At 38.7% G+C, this 27,009-nt stretch overlaps 2 protein-coding genes across 3 annotated transcripts in view; one reads left to right on the top strand and one right to left on the bottom strand.

Annotated features, from left to right (window-relative positions):
• LOC127942599 (DNA-directed RNA polymerase, mitochondrial) overlaps window positions 1-1,097 on the top strand; it is a 48,242-nt gene extending 47,145 nt beyond the window's left edge. For both annotated transcript variants that reach the window (XM_052538423.1, XM_052538424.1), the window contains exon 21: window positions 332-1,097. In XM_052538423.1, coding sequence (XP_052394383.1) covers window positions 332-381 — 50 coding nt within the window. In that variant the 3' untranslated portion in view covers window positions 382-1,097. The remainder of the gene's footprint in view (window positions 1-331) is intronic.
• A 1,337-nt stretch (window positions 1,098-2,434) lies between these two features.
• On the bottom strand, window positions 2,435-26,879 carry LOC127942600 (potassium/sodium hyperpolarization-activated cyclic nucleotide-gated channel 2-like). Its single transcript, XM_052538425.1, has 8 exons — window positions 25,990-26,879; window positions 22,513-22,936; window positions 19,622-19,783; window positions 16,240-16,458; window positions 11,089-11,235; window positions 10,768-11,008; window positions 6,762-6,926; window positions 2,435-5,424 (listed from the first exon to the last, which is right to left on the bottom strand). Exons 1-8 carry the CDS (start codon window positions 26,688-26,690, stop codon window positions 4,544-4,546), a joined length of 2,940 nt encoding a protein of 979 aa, XP_052394385.1. The 5' UTR covers window positions 26,691-26,879; the 3' UTR covers window positions 2,435-4,543.
• Window positions 26,880-27,009: the final 130 nt, after the last annotated feature.

Below are 27,009 nucleotides of genomic sequence, written 5' to 3'. Positions count from 1 at the left end.
CCATCTACTGTTGACTCTAGTTAAGTAACGTGAGTCCACACTTAAACGTTTCAACATTGCCACCATAACGGTTTGTCCGCATATGCGCATGGCCACGTGATGACATCATTCAGGGATGGAAAATAACAAGCAGCAGCTTCTAATTCGTCATTAACACCGAAGCATACAGAGATAAAGCAGCACAAGTACTGATAACAGTATCGATTGTCCTGAAGCATATCGGTAGTCTGGTATTGACTCAATTACGTACCAGTTATAGGTACCTATCTTTAGTTTTAATATTACATATTCCATCCTAAAAGAACGTAATCATGTAATTTCTCTCTTATAGGTGATTTTGATCTGGAAAAGGTGAAAGAATCCGTGTATTTCTTCAGCTGAAGAGCGTATCGTGCGCTGACGGATAGCTATCATCAGGAGGCTGAGAGCCCTCCACAAACCTCGTCAAAACAGATTGCTGCTTTTTACTACAAGTGTGCATGACTGAGACCGGATTGGTTGATCTGGTAGATAAGTGAGTGTACGTGAGAGTGTGTGTGTGTCTGTCTTGTCATATTATCATAAAGTCATCATTTAAGCAGTGAAGCAGAGTTCTGGCGGAGGCGAACAGCAGAAGTCACACATGTGTGCGGGCTCGAGAGCGTAGAAGCGTATATGCGATCTCCCCTCGGTATGGAGCGAGAGCGTTCTCTCGGCGGGGCTCTGATCTGCTCCTTCACTCCTGAGTGCTAACGCGGGGCTGATTAACCACATGATTCTGACTCTCATCGATTTCAAGGCAGCCCCGTCTGCAAGGCCCTCTCTGACATTTCCACTTGGACATGATTTATTCCCAGCATCCCCGCACAGCTGGCAGCTCTCGCATTCACAGCCAGTGAAAAAACGCAAGGATATTTATGATAAAAGATCACAGCACCTTTAGGGAAAACTTTGGATGACGATTGACCTTGTGGTCTTGTGGTGTCCTTTTTTTTAAGGACTCAAGAGTACTTAAATGACTGTTTTATGATCAAAGATGTTTTGATCTGTTGGGTGCTTGTCGGGGAATGTACGCATGGCATTCGGTGAGAAATAAAGTCAATATTTTTGCACTCTGGTTCTGCGAAAGGTTAATTGTTATTGAAATTTCAAGACCCGATAGCTTGCTCCAGCAGCTTGCTCTCTTGATTTTGAAAGCATTTTATTACAAAGGGCAATGCGAAACAAAACCAATCCAACGCAAGGCTACACTTGGTTACACAAGAATTGACGTCAACAGACCTGCTCATTTCCTGCCATCTCCAACGACCTCTGTGTGGCAAGTAGACTTTACAATAATAATACCTCATGGACTTAGAGCTATTTGCCGCCACATAATGTGACACTTGACGCCAATGTTTCCTCAGTTTACCGGCAAAAGAAATTTAATTTGACCTGAGTTGAGTTTGCAGTGTAATCAGATAAACTACAGCACAATGACCAGTTTAATGTGATTCACAAGCCAGTGACTCTTATGAAGTAAATAAAACACTCCGAAGACAAACTCTATTTAGATCATTTAAACCTAATGCTTAGCTGAATAACTCATTAAATCTGTCAGTGTTACAGAATTATCTAATTTGCTGATTCACTGAACCATCAGTCAATTCTTGCTTTGCTCGAAATTAAGCAAGAAATGTTTTGTGTACTTGGTTAAGTTTGCAGTGTGATTCAGATAAACAAGTCATTCTACAGCACAACCACCATTGTAATGTGATCCATAATTCGCTCAAAAATATTCACAAACCCTATTTGAAACATTTAAACTTTTAGCTGAATAATAATAATAATAAAAATCTTAAAATATGTACAATCCCTAGCTGAATGAATCACTGTCAGCGCAGTAATGAAACATCCTATTCTCCGATTCTGAACCGCAAAACATTTCTTGCTTTATTTGAAATGAAGCAAGAAATATTTGGAATGCTTAACTGAGTTAAGTTTGACTCTTATGAACTGAAATTATGACTATATATTATTTTTTAAATGAGATTTGCACTTTTTTTGAGGAAGATAATAGCTGGTGACGAGAGATTGTGCTGTGGTTTACTGTACTTCCATGCAGGAAGCAAATAAGAAAATAAAATGTAATCTCACACTTTAGTATAAGGTACAATTCTCACTATTAACTAGTTGCTCATTAGCATGCCTATCATTAACATATTGGCTGTTTATTAAAGCACATATTCTGCATATTGTCCATCCATAATCCTATCCAATACCTAAACTTAACAACTACCTTACTAACTATTAATAAGCGGCAAATTAGGAGTTTATTGATGCAAAAGTCATAGTTATAAATTTGTTGATAGAGCGAATTGGACCTTAAAATAAAGTGTGACTTATTTCAGATATGCTAAACCAAACATCACAGAACTGATATAATGAACTCAATTAAGTTCAACTAAACGGTAAGTAAATTTGAGCCCATCATCATACAATTTTATTTCATGCAAAGCTGCAAAACAACCTCAGGCTCTTGTCACATCCTAATTAATGGAACATTGTTTAAGTAGCTTCCTCACAAGATGTTTTGAAAGTTTATTCAAACAAAACAGCATAAAACATGGCTCTTTAATCAAGACAGTCATAAAAAAAAAAAATAACCACAGATGCTATGGATAAATTATGATAAATCAAATGTATGCAGAGGTGTGAAAGTTAGCATGCATCGTTTCATGTCTTATAATAAAACTTTTTTCCCCCCTTTACAATAATGCATAGTAAAACTTAGTGGTACTTTGTGGAAAGCGTTTATTGTTAATGATAACTAAAAACTGAGACAAATGTATGTTTGTTTTTCTCATGGACAAATTGTAAACTTTATTGCTTGAAATATTACTTCGAATTTGGCAAGAAAGTAACACTTGGCATATATTTAATAAAATCAACATCTGTGTTTGGTTCAACACAAAACTGAGGACATATACATCATTAAAAGCAGCAATAAAAAAAAATCATCAGCTTATCGGGCAGCACTGGTTTTTGCACAGGGAATCATTCATTTTTATTTATTTTTTTACAAGGGAAAGACATTATGATTCTATTCACAGTCATCAAAAATGAACTTTACACCCTGCATACGAACAGTCTGATGCCATTTTCAACCATCTGCCCATTTTATTCTATTTTTAGAAGTCATAAACGATCAATTGATGCTTGGCTTTGTCTTGAGGATGCCAAGACCAAATAGGAGCAGCATAAAGTTTCCTTCAAGCTGTGAAATGGTAAGTAACCGCAGAATATAAATAGGTTTTCAAGGATTCAAAGACCGAGAGGACATCAGACCTCATTAGGTAGCCATGGCGAGTGAGTTATTTAGCGCTCCAAAACAACAGATAGTGGAAAGACTCATAATCACCTGATGGTTCTCGTCACATTTCAGAGGAGGAGGTAATCACCATCAATGTACTCACTCACCCGCATAACCTCACTAGCTCTCTAAAATGTGCAGTCCCCCTCAAAACAAGCTTAGGCTTTGAGCATTAAGTCATTCAAGCACTTTAAGCTATATTTGTGAAGGAGGATGCTTTTTACAAACAGGACAATCTTTGAAATAGATAGTTCATTGATTATGAAAAGTTGACCTTTGAGAACAAAGCTACTTAAGTCCTTTGTAATTAAGACTTAAATGCATTTGAATGCACCAGATAAGGGCAAATTAGTCTCCCTGTCGTTAAACTTTGTACTTCAGCAGCATAATTAGCATGAAATCAACCTTAATTAGGAAACTATTGATTCATTGAATTGTCCCAACGCCAAACCAAATGTGCTCTGTTGCGGGACTGCTAAGAAAAACACACGCTTATGGTCACACACACAGTACTTTTAGTCAAAATCAAGGCAATTAAATTATATTTGTTTTTATCCTTTCATTATACTTGACACACCTTTACATGTCATCTCATGTTAACATTTTCCTTTGGCCCAACTTTGGTCTGAAGGAATTGGACGAACACATGGACAGCAGTTCCAGTAAGAATACATGCCGTTTCTAAACCGGTTTGAGACTCGAGAGCCATGGAATACATATTTTTTTTTCTCTGTAACAGTTCTAATATTGCACATTATAGGTTAAATAACTATTGTCTAGTCGGTTCATGTTGAGAAGAGGGAGAAAGCTCCTACGTTTTGATCAGAAGCAAACTGCTAAGTACCGGTATTCAGACACGTGTCAGTTAGCATCATTTGAACTACAGTATAGAAAAGTGAGGTGGTACATTTGTAATCTTTGTGAACAGCTACAATAAAGAAAACCATTTCAAAGAGGCAAATTGTGAGGTTGGAAGCTACATTGATGTTTATATCGCAGGTAAAATGGAAAATTCCAATCGTGGTAAGAATGATACAGATATGTTCATTGTATACTATCAAGTCTCAAGGGTCTGTTTGCCCTTGTGGCCAGTCACACCACATACATTCTGAGAGTAAAATTCATAGGTGTGACAGGGAATCAGGAATAGTACTTGGTGAAGGAGAGTCCACACGTTCCTGATGCAGACAGAGCCTGCCAACTGTTTCGTGGTCACAAGTTTGACGATAATCTAGGTCTGGTGTGATGTGGTTCCGTTTCTGGGAGACTGATTATTGAATCCTTCTTGGGTAGTCCTGAATCCAGGCTGGGTCTCATTTGTGGAAGGGAGGCTGGAGGAAATGCACCTACAGACACTTGATGGGGTAGTGCCATTCTGGGAGGGATACTTCCTCTAAGACCAGCAGGACCTGGGAGGTTTTGAGGGGGACCGATGGAAGTCGATGAAACCCTGGTGGACTGGGGAGGGCTTGGGGCAACTGGCTGCACCATGTTATGGGGTAAAAATGGTTGGGAGGCAGATAGGGCTCGGGCGTCCTGGCTTAGAGTGGTCCTGGGGACTGGTGGACGATGTGTGGGACTGGGTACGTGTTGCTGTACAAGGGATAATTGGGAGCCCGAGGGTGCACCGGGGGGGCTGGAACCATACTGGAACATTCGACCAGTATTTGCCAGAGGACTGTGGACAGGTGTGCTTGCAAGGGCAGAGGCAAGGGCTAAGGTGGAGTACTGGGAGCCTGGGGGCGTCTGGCTTTGTACCACCTGGAAGCGCCGCACCATGCGGGGAGACTGGACAGCCCCAGAACCCACTAAAGGGTTGCCCATCTGGGGACAGAAGCTCATGGCAACAGCCTGCTGAAGGCTAGCAATGGCAGAACTTGTAGAGGGCTGACTAGAATGTGCAAACATGTTCCCGTGAGTTGAAGGAGTCACAGACATGGCCCTTGGCCTTTGTATGTCCCCTTGTTTGACCAGTTTAACCATTTCCCGATCATACTTCACAATCTCCTGGATCATCTCGTTCTCACGGTTGTTGAAGACGCCAGAGTTAAGATCGCGTTGTACTTTGTGCATCAGAATGGAGTTCTTCTTGCCTAAAAAGGTACAGATAACAGTCAGATATAGCTTTGTCTGTGCACCTTAGATCAAGCATTTAGCACAAATATCTGTAACTAGGTAGGAACACTGCCAGTAATAATAATAATACCAAAAACCTAAATGTTTTATTCTTATTACACTGAATCCATTACACTCTACTCCATTAGGCTTGGTGTATTTAGTAACTGTCAGACACAGTGAAGCACTGGCTCAATATGAAACAACTTAATACACTTAATCTTTACCTCATTTTCCTGGTGAAGTGATTATATGGTGCTAAAGAGTAATGCAAATTTGCTAGACTTGCACGATGTGAAGAAAGGATATATTACTGTGGTTAACTAAACAATTAGTTCAGGGGTGTTGAATCCTGCTCCTGGATCAAGCAAAGTTTTGCTGTATTCACAAATAAACACATCTAAAGCACACAAAAAAATAAAATAAAATAAAATAAACCTAAGTGCGTTTGAGCTAAACGAAAGTGGTCCTCAAGGGGGAGGATGAGACACTCAAGAACTAGTTTATTGTTGAGGTTGTCCAGAATGATGCTGTGTCAAGGAAAATATTGTCCAAATTGTAAGAACTGTATTACGTTCCAATGCACTGCACTACCTCTTGCATTTTTTTGTAAACAATAGCGTATTTTATCTTAAAGGTCTCTAAGAAACGTGTCCATTTGGGGTAAAGTGAAGCCATTTCCAGTAAGCGTATAATTTGACATCATGACTGAACATCTCTATTGTATCCATAGTAAATGAACAACTGAGTCACATCTGATGTTCATAAAATTAACAGCCAACATTGACACAGTGAGACTGTGGTAGCGGATGTTCTTCTGCAAAGCATGCGTGGTCTAAACTCCTCCATGAGCTGAACTGATCATTTATGGAATCTGGCTGCCATGGCAACATCAGTGAGTGGAGTGGTTGCATGGCCAATATATAAACAACTGAGGTGGTCATGTGACAGGTAGTGACATCAGCTACCAACACTGACCTTGGGAGATAAAGATGCTGAGAGGGGTGATAAGGGCATGTGGTCTGCCTCTCTTGGCAAATCACATGTTTACATGCTTGGGACGTAAACCAAAGATGGCAAAACAATTGTGTTGAAGACAAACAAATTTTGGAGGGGACTCAAATCTACTTACAGATGTGATCAATGGATATCCAAATACATGAATTCTGGGATGTGTACCAGTAATGCCTCTAATACAGGTAAATGCACTTTCACAAAATCCACTGGGGGAGTACTATAGTATTACCATGGTTATTTTTTTAAAAGTACAATGATACATAGGAATGCTACTGATTTTAGTCTCTAGGTAACTTACCTATTCGATCAAGGCGGTCAATGGCTACTGTCTCAAATGCTCTCCTCATCATTGGATACTCCTCCAGTACTTCATTGAAGTTGTCCACGGAGAGTGAATATAGTCGGCAGTAGGTGTCCGCCCGCACACTGGCAGTTCGTCTTCCACGGGTCAACAGGCAGATCTCTGAAAATGAACAGGACATATCATGGTTGTGGTTCCAGAATCTCAGTTAGTCTTAGATGGTTTTATTTGGGCCAAGTTGGGAGACCAGCTAAGACCAGCAAACCGCTGAAGGCTGGCTATACCTGATGAAAAAAAAATCCCTTTCTTAAAATAATCGAATTGTTTGCTGGTCTTAGTTGGTTGTAGATAGGTCTTTAGTACTTGTCAAGTTGGGAGACCAACGAAGACCAGTGAAGGCTGGTTGGACTTGATAAAAAAATAAATGCAAAAAAAGATGGTTTGTTAATCTTAGATGGTTTCCCAGCTATGTTAGGCTGGACCAGATTGCTGGTTTTAGTGGTTTCTGACACAAGCCATTTGGGACACCAGCTGAACACCAACTTGACAATGCCAGAAGACCAAATTTAGATACTGTTTAGTTGAACTGGCTGGTTGGCCATCTGCTCTCCTAGTCTGTGGACAAAGGCCAAAAAAAGTCAGACCTGGCCAGCTTGACCATGTGTTTGATTTGGAATGTTGAAACGGGTTATCAAAAAAATCCTTGGAGCTAATGTTCGCCTGTGAACAGTATCCCAAATGTCAACATAATAAAATTTCTCCATCACTGAAGCTGAAACCTGAAAACGAAACTGTAAAGGACCTGTCTCCTGTCTCCTGACAATGTTTCTGAGAGGAAGGTCAAGCTCAGCATTATGAAGAGGTAAGATCCTGTCACTTACTGAAAAGGCTCTATCTACACATACACACACATGCAGTCAAAAAGATGCCTTGCATTTGGGATCTGCCCAGTTGAAAATGTGCCCACAATTCAAAGTGAATGTTGGCACAGCTCACTCTCATTGAAGTTGCTGTGCCCCTTATCACTGTGGAGTGGATAAAACTCCACTGAGGATTCAAGTGGATGTTGCCTGTCATTAAAAAAATCAATAAAGCTTTAATTCTGGACATTTGGATCTTAAAGGGGTCATATGATGCGATTAAAATTCTTCTTTTCTCTTTGGAGTGTTATAAGCTCTTGGTGAATGAAGAAGCTCTGTAAAGTTGAAAAGACTTAAGTCTCAAAACCAAAGAGATATTCTTTATCAAAGTTAAGACTCTGCCACACCCTCCTAAAACAGCTCGTTTAAACACACCCCCACGTCTACGTCACTATTTGGAAATATTTGCGTAATGCCACCCAAATGTCCATGCAAAGAAAGAAGGTTTCAGTAACTGCAGTTAGTGTTGAAGCAGCCATGTCAGGGAGATGCTGTGTGTATCTAGTCGAAAGCAAAAACACTTTATTTGGTCTTCCGAAAGTAGATGCATTTAAGAATCTGTAAGATTACAACAGAACAGTAATGCATTTTATGAATGACGTCATTCTGACTTTGCTACGACAGTCTCGTGCTTCTGAATCAGCTACTGTAAATATGTTTTGTTGTTAGTTTAAGTATTTGCTATTGAATGTTCAGATGTGGAGTTTTGCGCGTCACAACATAATTAAGTTTATAAAGAGAAACATCCTAGGGTTGCTTGGCTGCAGGGGTTAAAAAGCATTTGATTCTTCTGTGAATCGGTCAGCATTACTTCACGACAGTGTAGAACTGCAGCAATTTGAATGCCAAATTTTCACTCTGTTAGGGTTTTGCAAACACTATATTGGACATTTATTAATATTCTTGTACTGGTAAATCAAAGTGGGTTTTTATCATACCCCAAAAGTGTACTGAGTTTTGTAGGCAAATTTATGTTTTGTATTGTCTTTACAATTATTTAACTAAATCACTTTTTAAATACATTTTCAATCAACACAAAAATACTGAATAAGAATGTGTTATTTTTTGTGTTGATTATTGTATTTCATTAAAATGGGTATAATTAAAATGAGCACTAGCAAGTAAGACAATGGGCTAGACTGAACAATGCAACTGAACCAGAACTCACGCACTGTCAAAAAAGTCACATTTGTAAAAATCACATTTTCACAACATGCCCCATTTAGGTTGACATATCCCAGCATGCAAAACTGAGCTGTCAGATCTTTGATGAAGTGCCTCCTTTACCCCAAAGTGTGGAGATCAAATTTAGCTCCAGTTTATAGTCATTACATTAAAAACATGCAATATCACAAACCTCCATGTTTTTCACAGCCCAAAAGTAAATAAAAAGAATTAATGGAAAATGCTTGCTGTCATTGGTTTTCTCATATAACTTTAAACATCTACATGCTCTATTCAGTGTATCATTTATGATATATAAAGCTCAGACCAGGAGATTAATGATGATTTCTCATTTCTGTAAGCTGTTAAGAAACATGTCCACTGCACATGCTTAATGTATCTATGTTCCAATCTTATGAATGCAGCCAAATGCAGTTTTAAAAGCTTTATGGTGGCTTAAATGGAATACAGTATGTAGCATCCACAATGGCTTATGTTATTAACTGAATCAAATATCCATGTTATTCTCCTAGTAATCCCAAGTACCAAGTCAAGAGAAACTATTATGATTCCATGGTTAATGGGTGTTATTTGGCAAAATTAACCCTAAAAATGTCTTTTTTTTAACTATCCCTTTAAGAATTAAACATATGAAAAATGCATTGCATTTGAATACTAACACAATAAGGGCTTTTATTTACTGATGCATGTTAAGAAGCAGAGATGCTGTGATCAGTATAGAATACCATGACAAATCTGTCTGCCATCATGATTAAGCCTCTCTCATTCATGCATTGTAATTGTTTTTGGCCAAGGAATCTCTATATTTGTCATTATAAATTGCTCTGCCATTACTGTTCTGCTCCACTAATTAGGTGTTATTAATTGGCCACATTTGTTCTTTATCTGTGGCCTTCCTTCAGTGCCCCTGGCTCCTGGTATATTCGCAGCCTCAGTGATCTCTCCTCCTTGCCCCTCCCAGAACGTGCCCTAAAGACTCTGGAAAAAGTGTTGTCTTTTTTCTGGATCACCAACGCAAGGCCCTCAAAGTGGGCAGCATCTTAAATGAGACAAAACTCATTGGAGGGAGAATCAGAGGGTCATGTTCAAATGCCAGTATTTATTACTGTTTTCCAGTGCAAGAGAGCAGTTAGGGATTCAATTGGAGCAACGATATGATTTTATGATTCTATTATTATTTTTATTTTTTTATTTTTGTAAGCCTTCAGTTATGAACACAAAAGAGTGAAGGCTTCATCAAAAATAGTAAAGGAATATGTACAATAGGATTCCAATTGGAATTCTAACTTGGAAGCTTTTAAGTATTTTATTTTTTTACATAATTTATTTATGGGACTTTTACTTTGACATTGCATTTAAATGTATGCTAACAGAAGTTTAGCTTTAAAAAAGCATTTGGCTGTAAGTAATTTACTTTATTGCAATACGATTAGGTTTGATATGATTATTTAAAAATGACCAGTGATTTATTTTATGATTTCTTTGATTAGGCACTGTAAAAATGCAGTATATTAATGATCATAATTAAGTATAATAGTAAAACTGATACTTTTTTCTTTGATTATTAAAGTTTTGCTGCCTTCCTTTGGAAATTATTATAATTAAATAAAATAATAATAAAAAAAAACTCTTTTTGGGATTTTTACTTTGTAGTTGCATATTAAAATGTGTTTAATGTTTTGTTCTTTTGTACTTCTTTGTGTTTTGTTTTGTATTCATTGTTTTAAAGAATTGTCTTAACTTTTATTTTGAAATTTTCATATGTTTTAACAGGATGTCATAACAACGGTTTAATCCTATACAGTTTATCCACTTTTCTCTATGTATATTGTAATTATAATGTTCAAACGGATTAATATGTTTCTAAATGAATGAGACGGTCTTTCTGTGTTTCTTACCCCCAAAGTAGGAGCCGTCAGAGATCTTCATGCCGATATTCCCTTTGGTCAGGACGCTGACTACGCCATGCTGAATGAAGTACATCTTCTTGCCGATGGTTCCTTCACGAATGATGTAATCTCCTGGTTGGAAGACCTCGAAGCGGAGCTTAGTTAACATCGCTGTCACAAAGTTGGGATCTGCGTTGGCGAACAGCGGCATGGACGCCACCAGCTTCCGGCAGTTGAAGTTGACTATTTCCTGGAGGTGCAGAAGTTAGTTTACTGTCAGTCTGAAGGCAAGTTATCAGTCGTGTATTGTTTTCTGTTGCTAAATGGTACCTCTCGTAACGGCTCATTCAGTTCTTCCAAAATGCTTTCCTCGTCAAACATCTTGCCCTGGTATCTGTGCTCATAATAATCGTGGATCTTCTGCCGGAAGTCGGCTGGAAGTTTGTGGAAAGACATGTACTGCTCAACTTGCTTGTACTAAGAACGAAAAAGTGACACGGTATAAGTTATGTTATGTTGACATACTTTTTACCCAAAATTTCCAACCAGCAACATGTGTGTTGCCAATCTGAATCCCATGTGGCCTCTTTTGTGGAGACGTGATATGCTAACAGGAAACACTATATACAGATTAAAGTAAATAATTTAACATCCAGGCTTGTTTTCCTGTATGGGCGTTCCTGCTATAGTAGAAAACATTAAGGGAAGTTTTTACAGTAGACACGTCATAGGCTAAAGAGCATATGATAATATGATGTTCCCAAAGCAGGAAGAGTGTGATGAAACAGATGATAAGCTCTATTCATAGCACAGCATATGAAGTTAACCTTCTCTCTGCATCATCGTTTGTGTTGTGATGGCTTTCTGGTTTATGTTACAGGAATATACAGTACATTTATTGCATCAAATGGTCTTGGCTATGTATGTTTTAGAGAAATTTGATTAGATAAAACAAATTAAACATTTATGGATGTTTCAAAAGCATTTTATAGACTTGCCTTATTTCAAAAGCTGTGTTAAAGCTGAGACAGTCTTATGTGGCCTCTCAGACCTCATATTCCAACATAACTCAACTATAGTGGATCATGTGCACACCAGGATATTGATGGGGGGGCAGGGAGGGTGATGCTTCTTAGTGACCTCCCAGTTGGATAGATGTTGTTGGTAGGAAAAAGCATGTGGATGATGACTGTCTGTATGTGCGTGGTGACATATGCTCGGTTTGACAAGCCTTGGGATGATCCTCAAGCTTCTAACAGGGTTCAGTCTGTTGCACTATTTAGTGACAGGTGCTTTCTGTTTTACAGGCCATTGTATAGAGGGATTCTGTAAGTACTTTCGCTAATTAATGCTGTTTAATTGCTAAAGAAAGAAAAACAGCTAGTATTGGTTATATTTATGGCTAGGGGTTTTAAAAACACTTTTTTTAAAAACAAGTTTTTGGACCCCACTGAGTTTCATTGTATGGACAATAACAGTTTTTCAGAATATCTCCTGTGAGTGAACTATACTATAAAAAGTATTGAATTTCCTGCATGCATGGTAAAAACCATAGCAGTGCCGTCACAAATAAACATGTTCTTCGCAATATGTAAAGAACAATTACTGGTATGTACATGGACTCCATTTTTAAATTAAAGAAACCAGAAACTAAGACACAAAAAACGGTAGCACTTTATTTTACAATCTTGTTCCTCATGTACATACTATGTACTTATTATAGTAATTACAATAACTATTTAATAACTAGGTACTAACCCTGAACCTACCCCTAAACCTAACCCTACCCCATGTAGTTACCTTGTATTACCAGAACTTTCTTAGATATTTACACTGTAAGTACACTATAAATACATGTTAGTACACGTAACTGTAAAATAAAGTGCAACCCAAAAAACACTTTGTTCTTTCATTCTTGAATGACCTGATTAGATAACAATGAGCATATTCTGTAACAATCACTGGTGGTCATGAAATGAGATGGATGAGATCACTAATCCTTGAGAACATAACTGAAGGTTTAACATGCATATAATATAAATAAAGCATCCAATTCTTGTCAGATGCAGATAGACGCTATATACAACTGAAGTGGCGTCTGTGTTAGCATGCACACCGTGACTCATCGTCCCTTTGGCAGGGGGTGGGGAATCATGGAAAGAGCAGTGACTGACTTTAATTAGCTCAGAGTGGAAATCCCTATCATAAACCCATTTCATGAAAACATTTTGTTTCAGAAATCCAGCCCAAATCCTAATCTAATTCAATCTTAATTAATTACGATTGGATAAGGGATGTATGCAATCGCACACAACCGAAAGAAGCAACCAGGGGGTCCCAGCATGCCATTTTACTTTCCACCTTGTAATTCTTTCTGCATGTAGTAATAGCACAATGCTAATTGTAAAAGGCAAGTGCAAATAGCTATGAATAAGACACTTCTATAATGAGCTTAATTTACAAATAATCAAGGAATATTGGCACTAAAAAAAAAACATTTAAAAAATGTAGGTTTAAAATGCAATAGTTCTGCAAATCCTTAGTAATCTCCCCCAGAATTTATTCAGACTGTCTAACATTGACAAAACTATGACTAAACACTCAATATTATGAAAAAAAGTAACACAAACCCCCATATTTACTTGCACACCAACATTTAGCCACCTCTAAATAACAGTGCCTGCTTGTCTCTTCTAGCTCGACAAAATCTGTAATTTACGCTTTGTCCCTTTCGATCAAGGCAGTCTATTTTCTCCTCTCTTTGGTTCATTCAATCAGCCTTGAAGTAAGACAAAGTGTTAAGCTGAAATGTGAAGACAATTACTTAGACCTTGTTGCAATCACAGTTTGAGTCTCAGTTTATTGTACAGCCAAGGTCTGTGTATAAGCACTGAAAACACTTCAGGAAAGTTTGAATTGCACCAGGTCTCAGACTGGGGCTATAGATCAGGAAACTGTACTCTGTTTATATATTTAGATACTCAGCTTCTTTTCTTCCCTCTTAGACTTCCTGTGACTAAGCTTCCCTGGGCTATCAGTCTGGAAAGGAAGGAAGAATGGAAGGTAGGCAGGAATTTAGAAAGCAATGTGGCTATGACAGGACAGAGTTAGCAGCTTAGTGCCAATAAGATAAGCGACACATCTGGTGACCTACGCTAAAACCTCCGGACAGGTAGATGATCAGATTAACCTTCGTAAGCTTCCTAACAGAACTCATCAAAGAAGTCATGTGATGTTGCGTAATATTGTAGACATAATCATCTTTGTCCTTCCAATATGGCTGAACATAGCATTGCAACATGCCCTGCAAAAATCTTATCAGTTGAACTGAAATATATATACATCGTATTTCAGGCAGTCCACAGGCTTGTTTTTTTTTTCTTCTTCTTCTTCTTCCTTGTAACAGGACAGGCAGTTTATCTTCTATCAGCCACATAAAGGGATGATATATTTCCCATGTCCATCTGCCAAAGAATCAAGGTCATCATAGTCACCAAGGAGGGGGGTGAAAGCCCATATATCAAGCTTTCGTTCCATATGGACATCAAGTCCATCAGCAGATACATTTATACCATAGGTATCCAACAGCAACTAGGATTATGATGGTTTACTGGTATGTAATAAACAACGAGATGTGACACCACTAGTCTTAAAGATTAGGCTCTAATTCTTCTGTATACTTTCTTTAGAATGACTAAGAACTGTAATATATTTATTCAAATGGTTTCCAAACATGATGTTACTAATGGTCCATATATTTTCTTGTGTTCAGTTCATGTTATAGACAACCCTGTGATCAATATTTGAACATAGTGATCTAAGCAGAGACCACGGTGCATAATGGTCGATTGACACGGCACAGTCTGTACATCTCAGCAGGCCTGTACATACAACCACAGTTCCCCAGGGTGCACTAATGTTGAGAGTTGACAGAAACTGATCCGAGACTCTTGTTGTTTCTACTCCATGTGAGCATTTGTTAGAGGTTGGACCTGAACAGGTGCTTGAAAGTCAATGTTAAGCAATGTAATGCTTGTTACGTAATGACTAATGTCCCGTTCATCTGTCGTTGTCTGGCAATCCATTGGTTTCCAGCAGGGGAGATGGACATGTGATGGGATGACGGGGGGATCTACACAGGGACATTGTGCTGTTTATTCATCAGGTTGAAAAAGTGTAAGAAATGTTTTTTTGTCTGTAAAGGAAGTGATTTGCAACTACACTCAGAAAAGCTAAACTTTCATTCCAATGCTTTTACGTGTAAATGTATTCCCGCTACTCTAAACACGCAAACGCTCAAGGACCACCATCACAGCAATCCACTTCTTCTCAAAGGAACATCATAACATGTTTATTTGAGATCAAGATGACAAAACCTGTCTCATATGGGTCCTTTATCTCATGCATAGAATGGCTTTTGTTGGTATCTTTAGCACATTCTACTCCCCTGCTGCCATAACGGTTCTGGTATCTGACAGAAAGCAGCTCTGTTGCTAGTGATTAATGAAGGGGAAAGTCTGCCGCCTGAGGTGGGATTTGATGAGCTCCACTGAAAGTCCCTATGGGATTCTCTGCATTACATCATTGATTCAAACATTGTCATAATATAGGCGTGTTTAAAGTAGAGTTAGAGTTATGCACTTAATAATGACTAACAGGAATACATTAAAATACATTTTAATACCTTTAAATGTGCGTTATGTTCAAATAATTCCCATCCCGGTTTGATGTGCTTAAGCAACTACAAATAAGCAATTGTAGGTGGACTTTCCAAAACTTGTAAGTACTGTGGCAAACTTTTGGCTCAACCAATGGCATGAGAAAACATTGAGCGAACAAAGACATGGGTGCACCGGAAAGGGTGGTAAGATGTTTTGGGATAGTCTGTTTCAGAAGTCTTAACCCTCCTTAATTTTTTACATTTTACTGCTGTATCCCCATTTCCTGTAGAAAAAAAATGTCTGACCTTTTATCTGGCTTGTCTATGTTACTGTCAGAAATGTCATTTAAGAACATTCAAACCTTTTTACTTTGAAAACATTCTCCCAAAACATTATTTTCTTTTATAGCACATGGCAATACCAAAATGATTATCTATTTTCATGAAAAATTAGGTTCCAGAATTGGTCAGCTCAATGGAACGCAGAGTTAAGAAATTTGTGCCCAAATTGTTTATGGCGACAAGACACAGGTTGGAGTCTAGAGTTGCAGGTTTAAACAAGCACCAGATGTCATGATTAGGAATCAAAGAAGGCCAATTTACAGCAGTGGGAGGTACTGAAAACTGAGCAGATGAGAGGCAGATCAGATTGTGGAGAATACCCAGAATCCTCAGCCGTAGGGATAGTTGGCCTGAGCAGTTTCATCCTCTCCAACAGACGATAGGTACCGACTTTGATCTTACAAGATCAAACAATAGGTGACACATAAGAAGGTCATGTGCAGGTGGTTCAGTGTGTGCGTATTTGGAGCGCTACCCACCTTCTCCTGGTACTGGCGCCGGGAAGAGTCCAGCGACTGTATTAGGGCGGTGGCATGGCCAATGAACATGGCATAGCAGGTGGCTCCCACAATCATACTCAGCATGGTCAACCAGATATCAGACATACTCTCAGGGGCCTGGCGTCCATATCCAATACACAGCATATGGCTCATGGCCTTGAACAGGGCAAAGGTGTACAGCTCACTCCAGGTGTCATTCTGCAAATAGGGATGCGATAAACAGAAGAAGAAAGAGAAACTTTGATTACTTCATCAGCACTAGATACACTCTCGTGAGTATGACTTCCTCTGGACGCTAATCCTCAAGTCAAAACTTGGGCTCATTAGGGGTATAGATTTACAAACCCCTATCAAAGGTACCTTGCCAATTACTTTGGATAGCTATGTGCACCACGGACCTGTGATAGATTAATTTATTGATTTAAAGGCAGTTAATGGGACTGCATTGTTTATTTTTCAGCCGGGCTCTTGTTATAATGTCTTTCAGGATTTTTCAGGATTGACCTGATAGGTCCCTGTGAACTGTGGTTAAACAGATTTGCATTCACTTTGAGCAGGGTTTAGACAAGGCTAGGAAAATCCTGAATCAAAGTCAAGGAGGCACATGGAGTGCAAGTATCATGTGGAAATAAGAAACAAAAATGTGTTCACAGACTCAGCTACACAGTCACAATATGTTTCTGCAACCCCAACAATCCTGTCAAGTTCAGATGCAGACAAGACATTGTCTGGAGTCTAACCCTTTATTTGAGCAACTGCAATGCTTGGCAGTGTAAAAAGCATGCAGTGTAGGCAGTATGTCAGAGAGATTTGTTTGCTTAGTTCATGTCTGCTTTCCATCTTTACATATCTGCCTACCAAGGCTTCCAGGCATACCTTGAGGAACAATTTTCTTCTGGGTTAACTGGAACGTCTAAACACACAGATAAACAATTAAGCATCGAATTAACACAAACTGCTTAAATTCTACATTATATTTTTCATCCCTCCAGACACGTGCATGGAAAAGAAACAAATGCAATTAAAACTTCTATTGTTGATGTTTATTCTTAAATGGATTGGAGTCACACCTTCCACAGCGAGATTTCTCTGTTTTTTTTTATTGCTACATGAATACCAACAAGCTGTAAACACACAAAAAAAAACTGTATGTCAATTTCTCTTTTTCACATTCATTATACGATATCTTGTTAAAAAATTGTGTTTTGGTTGTATTTTCCTAACTGGGGCCTATAGTGCACATTTAACCTAGTGTTACTAACCTCCACTGGCACTGAGATGATGAAACTTAGCTCATTATTTGACTTAGCTTAGCTAGCAGGGGATTAATTTATTCGGGATGTATGAGCATAGGATTGTCGAATCTACATTCTGCTAAAGAAAAACATGACTGAATTGTGCTTATTACCAAATAATTATTGAATAAAGATAGACTAAGGTTTCCATTGGCATTGCTTATTTAATATTTCTACGTATATGGTGGAAGAAACAAACCATTTGTAGAAAAATGAATGGGAGAAATCATAGTGCTAAATATGGCAGTTGCAAGAATTTAAATCCCACCTTTCAGTTTAAAGAGCCATTCACTATATAACAGTTGTAGAAGTAAATATCTTCACAGGACATTACCAAAGTGGTCACCAATGAACGTGCCTGTGCTTAAAAGGACTTTGGTAAGAGCCCTTTACTGTGAATGTGTAGGTATATAAAGACAGGCCGTGTTGAGTCTATCTACTTGTGTCTCTGCACGTCTGGGGGATGCTTACCTGACCCTTTGAATGGCTCCTCAAGCCTGCAGAGCTCATAAGCAACTCTCTTGAAAAATGCACACGTGAGCATGTACTTGTGAATCGCACGTGCTTAATTTGTGATTCTAACTGCGCACGGATGGATTTGACGATTGCTAGGTCATGAATCACAGGGCACAGCTGGATCAAAAGGAATCAAAGGGTGTATTTCAGGGCATTCAACTATCAGTGCCAGGAAACACAGCAGCAGGTGAATTGCGACTGAACTATCTGTAACATCTCATTTATGTAAGTCAAAATGAAATTTTAATTTGATGTGATTTTGATTAATCTAGGCTTACATTAATGATCTCAGATGTTTTTTTTTTTTTTTTTTTACAACCATGATTTTTTTTTTAGGGTCTTACCCTGGATATCTGCAAAACGAAAGGAGGCAAGTATGTCTAACTTTATTTTGGATTGGAACATCATCATACTTTTTTCAGTATCCTGAATGATAACGCCTATTTAAGTTTCGTTGTATTCTAACAAATGAGGGAAGGTTTGTAAGTTGTCTAGTGTTTTATAGCACTTCTGCTGAAGCTTAACAACTCCTCAGCGAGTGTGACTCACAGGCTTCTTTACCGCTCAAAGAAGGGCCTGTTGAGAGACCAATCGGACACTTGAAATAGTGAGACAGATCGTTTAGCGCTGCGTCTTTCATTTCAAGCAAGCTGCCTTTTGAAAGCAGCTGACCTTGATTGCTAAGCATTGGCAGTGACTAGAATGACTGCACTCAAAAACTGTTGTAACAAAAGCCAATTAGAAACCTGTCCCAATGTCACATGATCTCTTACATGTGACAGCATATAAAGAGTTTACATAAAAATAAAGTACTAACAGGCAGGGAAACCTTAAATAATCAGCAATTATATCAGAGTTCTGTCTCACAATTTTGTCAACTTTTCCATTGGTAAATTCAGTGTGATGAAAAGTGTTACACTTTTCATATACCGAGCTCGTTAAAGACAATTCACAAACTGTCACCAGTGGTTTATATCAAAGTTTAAAACAAGCCAGCCTTCCCCACTTTTGAATCCCCAGATAACCCAAGTATGAATCATACTCTCAGTTAAATTGCCTGACACTGCACACACTTTACCAAGCAAGAGTTCATGATCACTTACTGTTTACATCAGTTTAGCAAATGTCCAAACATTGTCTTATCTTCGAACTAGACTTAACAGCAGGGAGAACTTCTAGGACAGATGGATAATGGTGAGAAGTGAGGGAGGGGTGACTCAGAGTGCCTGGCAGACTTGGGAAAGTGAGAAGAGCAGGTGATGGAGTCGGCTCCCCGATGCACCCATGTGATGAACACTGTCGGACACTTATGAAATCAGTGGAAGTTATGGCTTTGTGAATTGTTTATTGTGTGGCTTCTACAGAGCCATTTGTTGAGTCCAAGATTCAGTTCCTAGATTCAGCGAATTGCACATTTCACTTTGTGTGTAACTATAGGTAATGATACCCTGAACTTTGGGCTACATAACTCACTGAGAGTTTGCTATTTGGGAGAGTTTAGGAACACTTGGAGTGATTGAAACCAAGGTACGTTGGAAGGTAAGACTTACCACCATCTTGTTAAGAGACACCCAACAGTCCGAAGGGAAGTCCTGCAACATGGGCACCAAAAACTGCAGACAGCCATCCCAGTGGCACAGAAGAAGCATCATGCCAATTAGATTGATGATGCGCATCACTGCACTGGCCAAGTCATAGGTCATATGAAAGATCTGTCATTCAAGATAAAAGAAGTATTACATTTGAGTGGAAAGGGGAGGACTCTCTGGGACAAATGGGAACATATAAAATCATCAGAACTCTGAAACATAGCCGGAGGTAATCCGACTTTACATACTGAAGGACAAACCTTTTCATTTTTCGAGGGATTCTCTTGACAAGGTTCTATTTCAAAACCCTTTTGACCTGAAGATTATTTGTGACCTCTAGATGTGTGAATACAAGCATACTGAAACCAGGTTTGCCAAAGCTTTATGTAATGAGTAAAGTACATCCTACAAACTTCATCCCGTCTGATTAGATTCAATACAGAACATGTCTGTGAATGATGAAAGTAATGTACCAAGCTGATACCATGTTCATCCTGACGGGACTAAGAAAGACTGGAGAGTGGATAATGTGTCTCTTGGAGACAGCCATGTGTGCAGTTTGTTTGTGGTTACAAAGTAGAGAGGCTAGATATTAGAGAGCAGTCTGGAGCCAGTCCAGGATAATGCCTTGTGTGAGACAGTGTCAACACTTTCTTCCCATACCAGAAACAAGGCTTGTCACACCTGAGAAAAGCCAAGTGCCCCAAATAGCAACTAGGCCAAAATCTTCAATAGAAGACGACAAGAAGAGACACTACTCTGGCTCGTGTTGTAAAGTGCTTAGCCGGCGTGGGTTCTTTTTTCTAGCATGAGAAGAAGCAGTACATGGAACAGGATCTTAAAACTGAGATGATGCAAAACACAAAAAGGACTGGAGACTAATATTTTAAGAGTATCGTCTGGAGCTCTGAAGTGGTCTGTATTTGTGGATGTTTGTTTAGTATATCATTGTTGCCGTGCAGTTCTTTAAAGCCTCTTTGTTCAGGATCACTGGTCTCAAAGTAATGTGGAAGCACTTATGGGTCTCATTGCACTACCATTTGAACTTCTTAAAATTAATGATCCATACCAAATATAAGTACTCCGTTGTCTTCTGGCATGCATGATCAGCAGACCAGTGTCCTCATGAAAACACTGGCTTATGCAAACCTGTTTGCTTGTGTCTGTACAATATGGAGTTTTTTTTATTATTATTATTATTTTCATGTGTACCATGGTTGATGCTCCTAAACATTTTCTTAAATAAATACTTTTAGTTTCCAGTCTCAGTTTTGTTTATACACATTATGACAAGTATTCAGCTGACTCAATTTCTTTCAGAATTTTAATTCAGTGCCTGACAACAAATATATATATATATATATAGAGAGAGAGAGAGAGAGAGATAGAAAGAGAGAGAGAGAGAGAGAGATTGGCATAGCTTTCACTTTTAGCTTGTAATATTGTAAACTAACCATTTTGCTTTGGGGCAGTCATGGCCTAATAGTTAGAGAGTCAGATTTGTAACCCGAAGGCTGTGGGTTCGAGTCTCAGGTCCATCAGAAATTGTCGGTGGGGGGAGTGAATAACCAGCACTTTCTACCACCCTCAAAATGGTATTGAGGGTGGTAGAAAGTGCTGGTTATCCACTGGGACTGAGGTGAGACCCTTGAACAAGGCACTGAACCCCCAACTGCTCCCTGGGACCCGCAGCAATATGGCTGCCCACTGCTCCAGGTGTGTGTTTACTACTGTGTGTGCATTTGGATGGGTTAAATGCAGAGCACAAATTCCAAGTCTGGGTCACACCATACTTGGCCTCACTTAACTTTTTTCACTTTTTACCCTGCTGTTTGAAAGCTAACCGTTAGCCTGTGATGGTGCAAAATTAGGGTATGGGCAAAAAGTCTAAGTGTATCTTATGGAGGTTTTGCTCGCTCTTTGTGAGAACACTTCCTGATAGAACACAGTTTAAAGCATTTACTTGCCCTACACATTATCAGGTTAAGGTTTATCACTGCAAGAGTGCGTATGAAAACATTTTGAACTATAAATGGGTTACCCAACTTGGTCATATCTTTCAGGAGGTCTAACTCAGGGGTAGACAAGTTCGGTCCTAAAGAACCGAAGTCCTGCACAGTTCAGCTCCAACCCTGAAAAAAAAAACTCACCTGCCTGTACCTTAGTAATCCTGAATGGATTGATGAGCTTGTTCGGGTGTGTTTGATTAGGGTTGAAGCTGAACTCTGCAGGTCTGCGGCTCTCTAGGACCGAACTTGCCTACCCCTGGTCTAACTCATGGTTTGTCCCTGCCTGGGTAATCAAGAACTATAAGGGGGCCGGACAAACAGTGTGGAGTGGATGTGGCAAAGCTGTGCAAGGTTGATTCAGTAATTGAGGGCCATGCCCGGCTCACATTACCACTATGTAATCAGCAGCATAATTGGCCCATTTAGTGGTGAAAAGAACACACAAAACTGAATCATCAGTTAGCTCAGCCGCAGGCAAATCGTCACGTTTCTGTCACTCTGAACAGCTGGCTCTCTATGTAATCATCTGAAATGTTCCCAATGTCGGCTGTCATTTATATGAAATATGTTTCACTGGCTTGGCCTGAACCTAGTGGCTTGGATTTATCACATGTTTTTAAGTTACCGGTGCTAGTTGCAATCATCCCATGAATGAAAATGTCTTATAATAGGGCAGTTAGCAAGATAAAGTTATATTATTCAAATGTTGGCCACCATTAGGCGATTTATTCAACATAGAATAAAACTTATTGTGAATGAGACATTAGTTTCTTCCCAGCTTCCCAATTTGAAAACTCCTGACTTCAACAATGAAGGCAAACAGCAATGGTGCCCATCTCTTACCTCCTCCCATTGATGGATATAACGAATCAGTCTGGACAGTCTAAGAAGTCGCAGTAAACTGAGGATCTTGGTGAAGCGCACAATCCGCAACGCTCTGGCCGTCTTGTAAACCTCAGAGTCAATGCCTTTCTCTACGATAAGAAAGATATAATCCACTGGGATGGATGAGACAAAGTCCACCACAAACCACGTCTTCAGGTACTTCTTCTTGATCTTTTGAGGGTCCAGTATTATCTCTGTGTTTTCTTCGTAGACTATGCCTGTGCGGAAGTTCAGTACCAGGTCCATGAGGAAGAACGTGTCGGATACCACGTTGAAGATAATCCAAGGGGTGGTGGTTTCCTCCTTAAAGAAGGTGATGCCCACAGGAATGATAATCAAGTTGCCCACCATAAACATCAGCATTGTGAAATCCCAGTAGAACCTGTGTACATTAAGTGATTAAATAATTCAATTAATAAATTAGATTACTGGACATATGCTTAAATGCATGCACAAAAATGCCACACAATATTAAATTTTATTTTATTTTATTTACAGATCACATGTATGTGACAACAGTAAGTATTCAGTGTCTAAAACTAAATGTCGGGTATAAAATACATCGATATTTGACTACCTAAAATGACAAATGTTGAGTTGTGTGCATTTGCTAGTATGTCGGTCCATTTTTTTTATTTTATTTTTATGTACTGGGTATAAAAGACACACTCTTACAATAGTAAAATGAGATTCAGTCTTCATGCATTTGGTGAGACAGGGATACACCCTATAAATAACCCTAGCCTTGACAAACACTCTGCACGTGCACAAGAGGAGAGAGGCGATACGGGAGTAATAAAACAGCATTCGTTCAATATACTGTCTTTTGGTTGAGATCAATATTGTGAAATATTGTACCACTAAATATTAGTTACCTCAACCCATGCAAGGTCATCACAAGGACGTTGAAAAACAGATAGAGGGGACAAAACGTGATGATCTGGATTATTTTTGAGAACTTGAATTAAGGTTTAAATGGGAATTTAGGGTCTAAGTAGGTTCTCTTAAGGTGTATCAGTGATTTATTGATTAATTATGTTGACGTATTTGATACTGAAAGCAAAACTTCTGAAGTGATCATAACGGAGCTTTCTCAAGCTAACAATGTTGCTGTAGCTGCTGTTCACATTTAAATGCAGTGCTCGGTTTGTCTTCTCTCTAAAAATAATAATAGATCACTGGCCTGCACTAATGTGTGCTTATAAAAAAATACAAAGACTAGCTTAAACAAATCCATAATGTATTTTTTAATGCATGCACATAAAAAAAAAAAAACGTGCATGAGTGCACATTAACATAGAATGCGTAAAAGCATGGATGAGGCATTGCAAGCTCATAATGATGCTGATCTCCGGGGGAAAACAAGGACTGTTTTGTTCCCGAGTCTTTTATTTTATGAGCCAGAACACTTAGCTTTTATTGTCTAAAATATTTAATTAAACACTGGGCTGAGTATCTTAAAAAATAAAAGAGAATGATTTCTTATTTCTTATAATAATTATTAGTATTATTGACATTATTATGAACCCATTTCAATAGCAACCTGTGTGTTTAGCATCAAGAGAACAAACTTTTGTTTTGTATTTTCAGTTTCTTAAATTTGTTTTATAAGCATGAGTCCTTTATATAGTTTAGCATTTAATTTATACCATTTACATTTAATTATGTCTTTTTACATTTTTTTTTTTTTTACTTTATATTACTCATTATCTGACTTGCAGTTGCAATCTTGGCGTTGTTTAATGTTATGATTTAGGGTTTTCAATGATATATAATAATAATTATTATTATATTTTTTACTTTATTAATCATTTTTGGGGGTTTTTATGACACTCATTTAGTCATTTAGACTTATGATACTGAACTTGTTTTATTTTATTGTTTATATTTCTTTGTTGTTTCATTATTTTATGACTGATACTTTTATTATCATCTCATAATGAATGGCTATTACATAAGAAGTTATTGTTTGCATCGAATGAGTCGTTTCCGGTTGAATGCACTGTGGTGTACTTTGGAGACCCACCAAATGAAAAATATTGTTCAAACCAATTATGTGTTTAATCAAAAGTGCATTAGCTACTGCTTAAATTGAGGTAACAAACTTGTATAAAAGCCTTTATTAGAGGTTACTTGATATAAAATGAACCTGTTTCTCTGTATTGGAGGAACACCCTCTTGGTGTTTTCTTTTCTAAAAGACTGAGGGGATCATTTCTGAATTCACTGAAGTGTCCTTTTTCCCTGTGCTGTTTATCCAGCTTTTGTGCAAAAGGATTTCCATAAATGTTCTGGTAAATTACACACAGCTGATGACATGAAACAGCTTTAGAGAAGCTGTTGTACATTGGCCATCAATGATTAATCTCAGTGTACTAAAAATCTAATTAATGTAAAGTCCTAATCCTTGTTAGATTAGTATTGTGCATGTTTGATGGGCTGTTCCATAGAAAAGGTACCTTTTGTTTCCCTCATCAGCGTTTGTGAATAGTGACACGCAGCTAATGCCAACTAGTACTCTGTTGTTACAGGCATTTGGTAAAACATCAAGAAAAATGTCATGTTTATTTTATTAAATTAAATTTGATCTTTTATCATTGTATTGTATTTATTTAAATAAAAACTTGTATTTTGTATTTTCTGTTCATTTATTCTGTCAACTGTTACCCCACCCCCTTAAATTTATATATATATATATATATATATATATATATATATATATATATTTTTTTTTTTTTTTTTTTTTTTTTTTACTGTCATAAATATGTGCTAAATATGTGTTTGTAAATCACTTCATATTAAAATGTTACATTTGTTAACAGGGGACATCTGAAATAGTCAACCCTGTTACTGTGCTTTTGTAAATTAAACCGCTGATTAATGAACACTGAAACTTTGTGTGTGTGGGTGGGGTGGGGGGGGGGGGGTGATAAATAGGATAAATAGCCTAAATAAAAATATCAGTATTAAATTATCCTTTTAATAATTCACAACCTATAGCACAAAGGCTAACCAAACTTTAAAATGTCAACTCTGTTACCTTTTTTCAAAAGTATAGCAGCATAAGTAAGATCCTCCTTGTTTGATAATTTATCTTAAAGTGTTTGTCAGTAGAGGTCAATCTTAAATAGTCAGCCCTGTTACCATGATTTTGTACAGTAAACAGCTGATTACTGAACACTGAACATGTAATGTATCTTTCTTGCCAACACCATGTAAAAGTGTTAAGACCTTGGCTAAATGTTGTAATACATTTTAAAGTGTCAGAACAGTTTTGTAAAAGACACTTTTTTTTATTAGTTTTTATTTTTATTTATAAAATCTTATTTTACAGTTTTTAACCAGAAAAGGCACTCTCTTTTTTTTTATTGTTTTCAAATATGAGCATCTGCAGCCAGGTATTGAGTCTCCACTGGTTTCACTCCATCAGCCCTACCTGAAATCACTGTATGGATGAATAATCCAGTTGCCAGCGGATTTGACTCGCTCCTGTTCCTTCTCCACTGCCTTTTGACTCCCAAACATACGCAGTGAGAATTTGTTGACCCCGGGCTGTAACATGGAGCTAAACTGCCTCTGCATGTAAGTTTGATTGTCCCTGGCTTCCGCATCATCTCCCGTGATCTGGCCATCCTCGGACTTGGGGAAGCTGACAGAATTGCCCGGCTGCTGCTGCTGCTGGTTCGGGGTCGGTCCGTGGGCCGGTGGAGCACTAGAGAAGGAAACTCTGGAGTCCTTCTTGTCAGCGGGAGGAGGAGCAGCGGCGGTCGGGGCTGGAGTGACCGAGCCGTCCATGCTGGAGGTGCTGGAGTGACATGCAGATGCTGGGAAACCTCCACCTGTCTGCTTCTCCTGCTTGGAGGGGGTTGAAGACAAGCTCTCGTCTCTTCGGCAGTCTCCGTTGATAACGCATCTTATTCTGGTGCCATCCTCGCCGTCAAACGCGCTCTTGTCCCTGGAAACATCTCCGTGGCAGAGGAGCGCGGTGGATTCCGTGGCGAAGTCCTTGTTTTGGGAGATCCTGCTCGCCGCTGCTCCCCCTCCTGGCGTTACATTCTTCATCTTGGAAGAAGAGCCAAGGATGTCGCCCCCGAGTGTCTCCTTGTGCTCTTCATCGCCGTCCTCCGCTTCGTCCATGACGGCGTTGCTTTGAGATGAATCCTGACGCTGCCAGACTGCGAAAGCGTAGACGTGGACAGTTGCTTAGTCTTTACTCCGCGTCCCAGTCACCAGACAGAGACACCAGTCGCGTTGCCACGGCTGCACACGTTCACTCCCACCTGGTAGCGTGTAGCTCTGTGCTCGTTTAATGAATGGAGTCAGGAATAAAACCGTGTCAAGGATAAATCAGTGGAAAATAGGCCGATATGAGCTATATTATGAGAGTCTCGGAGTTAAATGTGCAAATGTAGGTTAGTGGTGTGTAATAATATAGGATTCATTATTCAGCTAATCT

This window comes from Carassius gibelio, chromosome A22 (genome assembly GCF_023724105.1).
Source record: "Carassius gibelio isolate Cgi1373 ecotype wild population from Czech Republic chromosome A22, carGib1.2-hapl.c, whole genome shotgun sequence".
NCBI classification, from domain to species: Eukaryota; Metazoa; Chordata; class Actinopteri; order Cypriniformes; family Cyprinidae; genus Carassius; species Carassius gibelio.
This window is presented reverse-complemented; position numbering and strand designations above follow the sequence as displayed.

Bases quoted from the DNA above. Each gene is read 5' to 3' on its own strand.
- LOC127942600 (XM_052538425.1), bottom strand. From the start codon at position 26,690: ATGGACGAAGCGGAGGACGGCGATGAAGAGCACAAGGAGACACTCGGG. The intron at 16,459-19,621 runs GTAAGTCTTACC...CCCTATTTGCAG, and splicing joins TGTCTCTTAACAAGATGGTG to AATGACACCTGGAGTGAGCT. The intron at 11,236-16,239 runs GTGGGTAGCGCT...TTTCGTTCTTAG, and splicing joins GGCGCCAGTACCAGGAGAAG to TACAAGCAAGTTGAGCAGTA.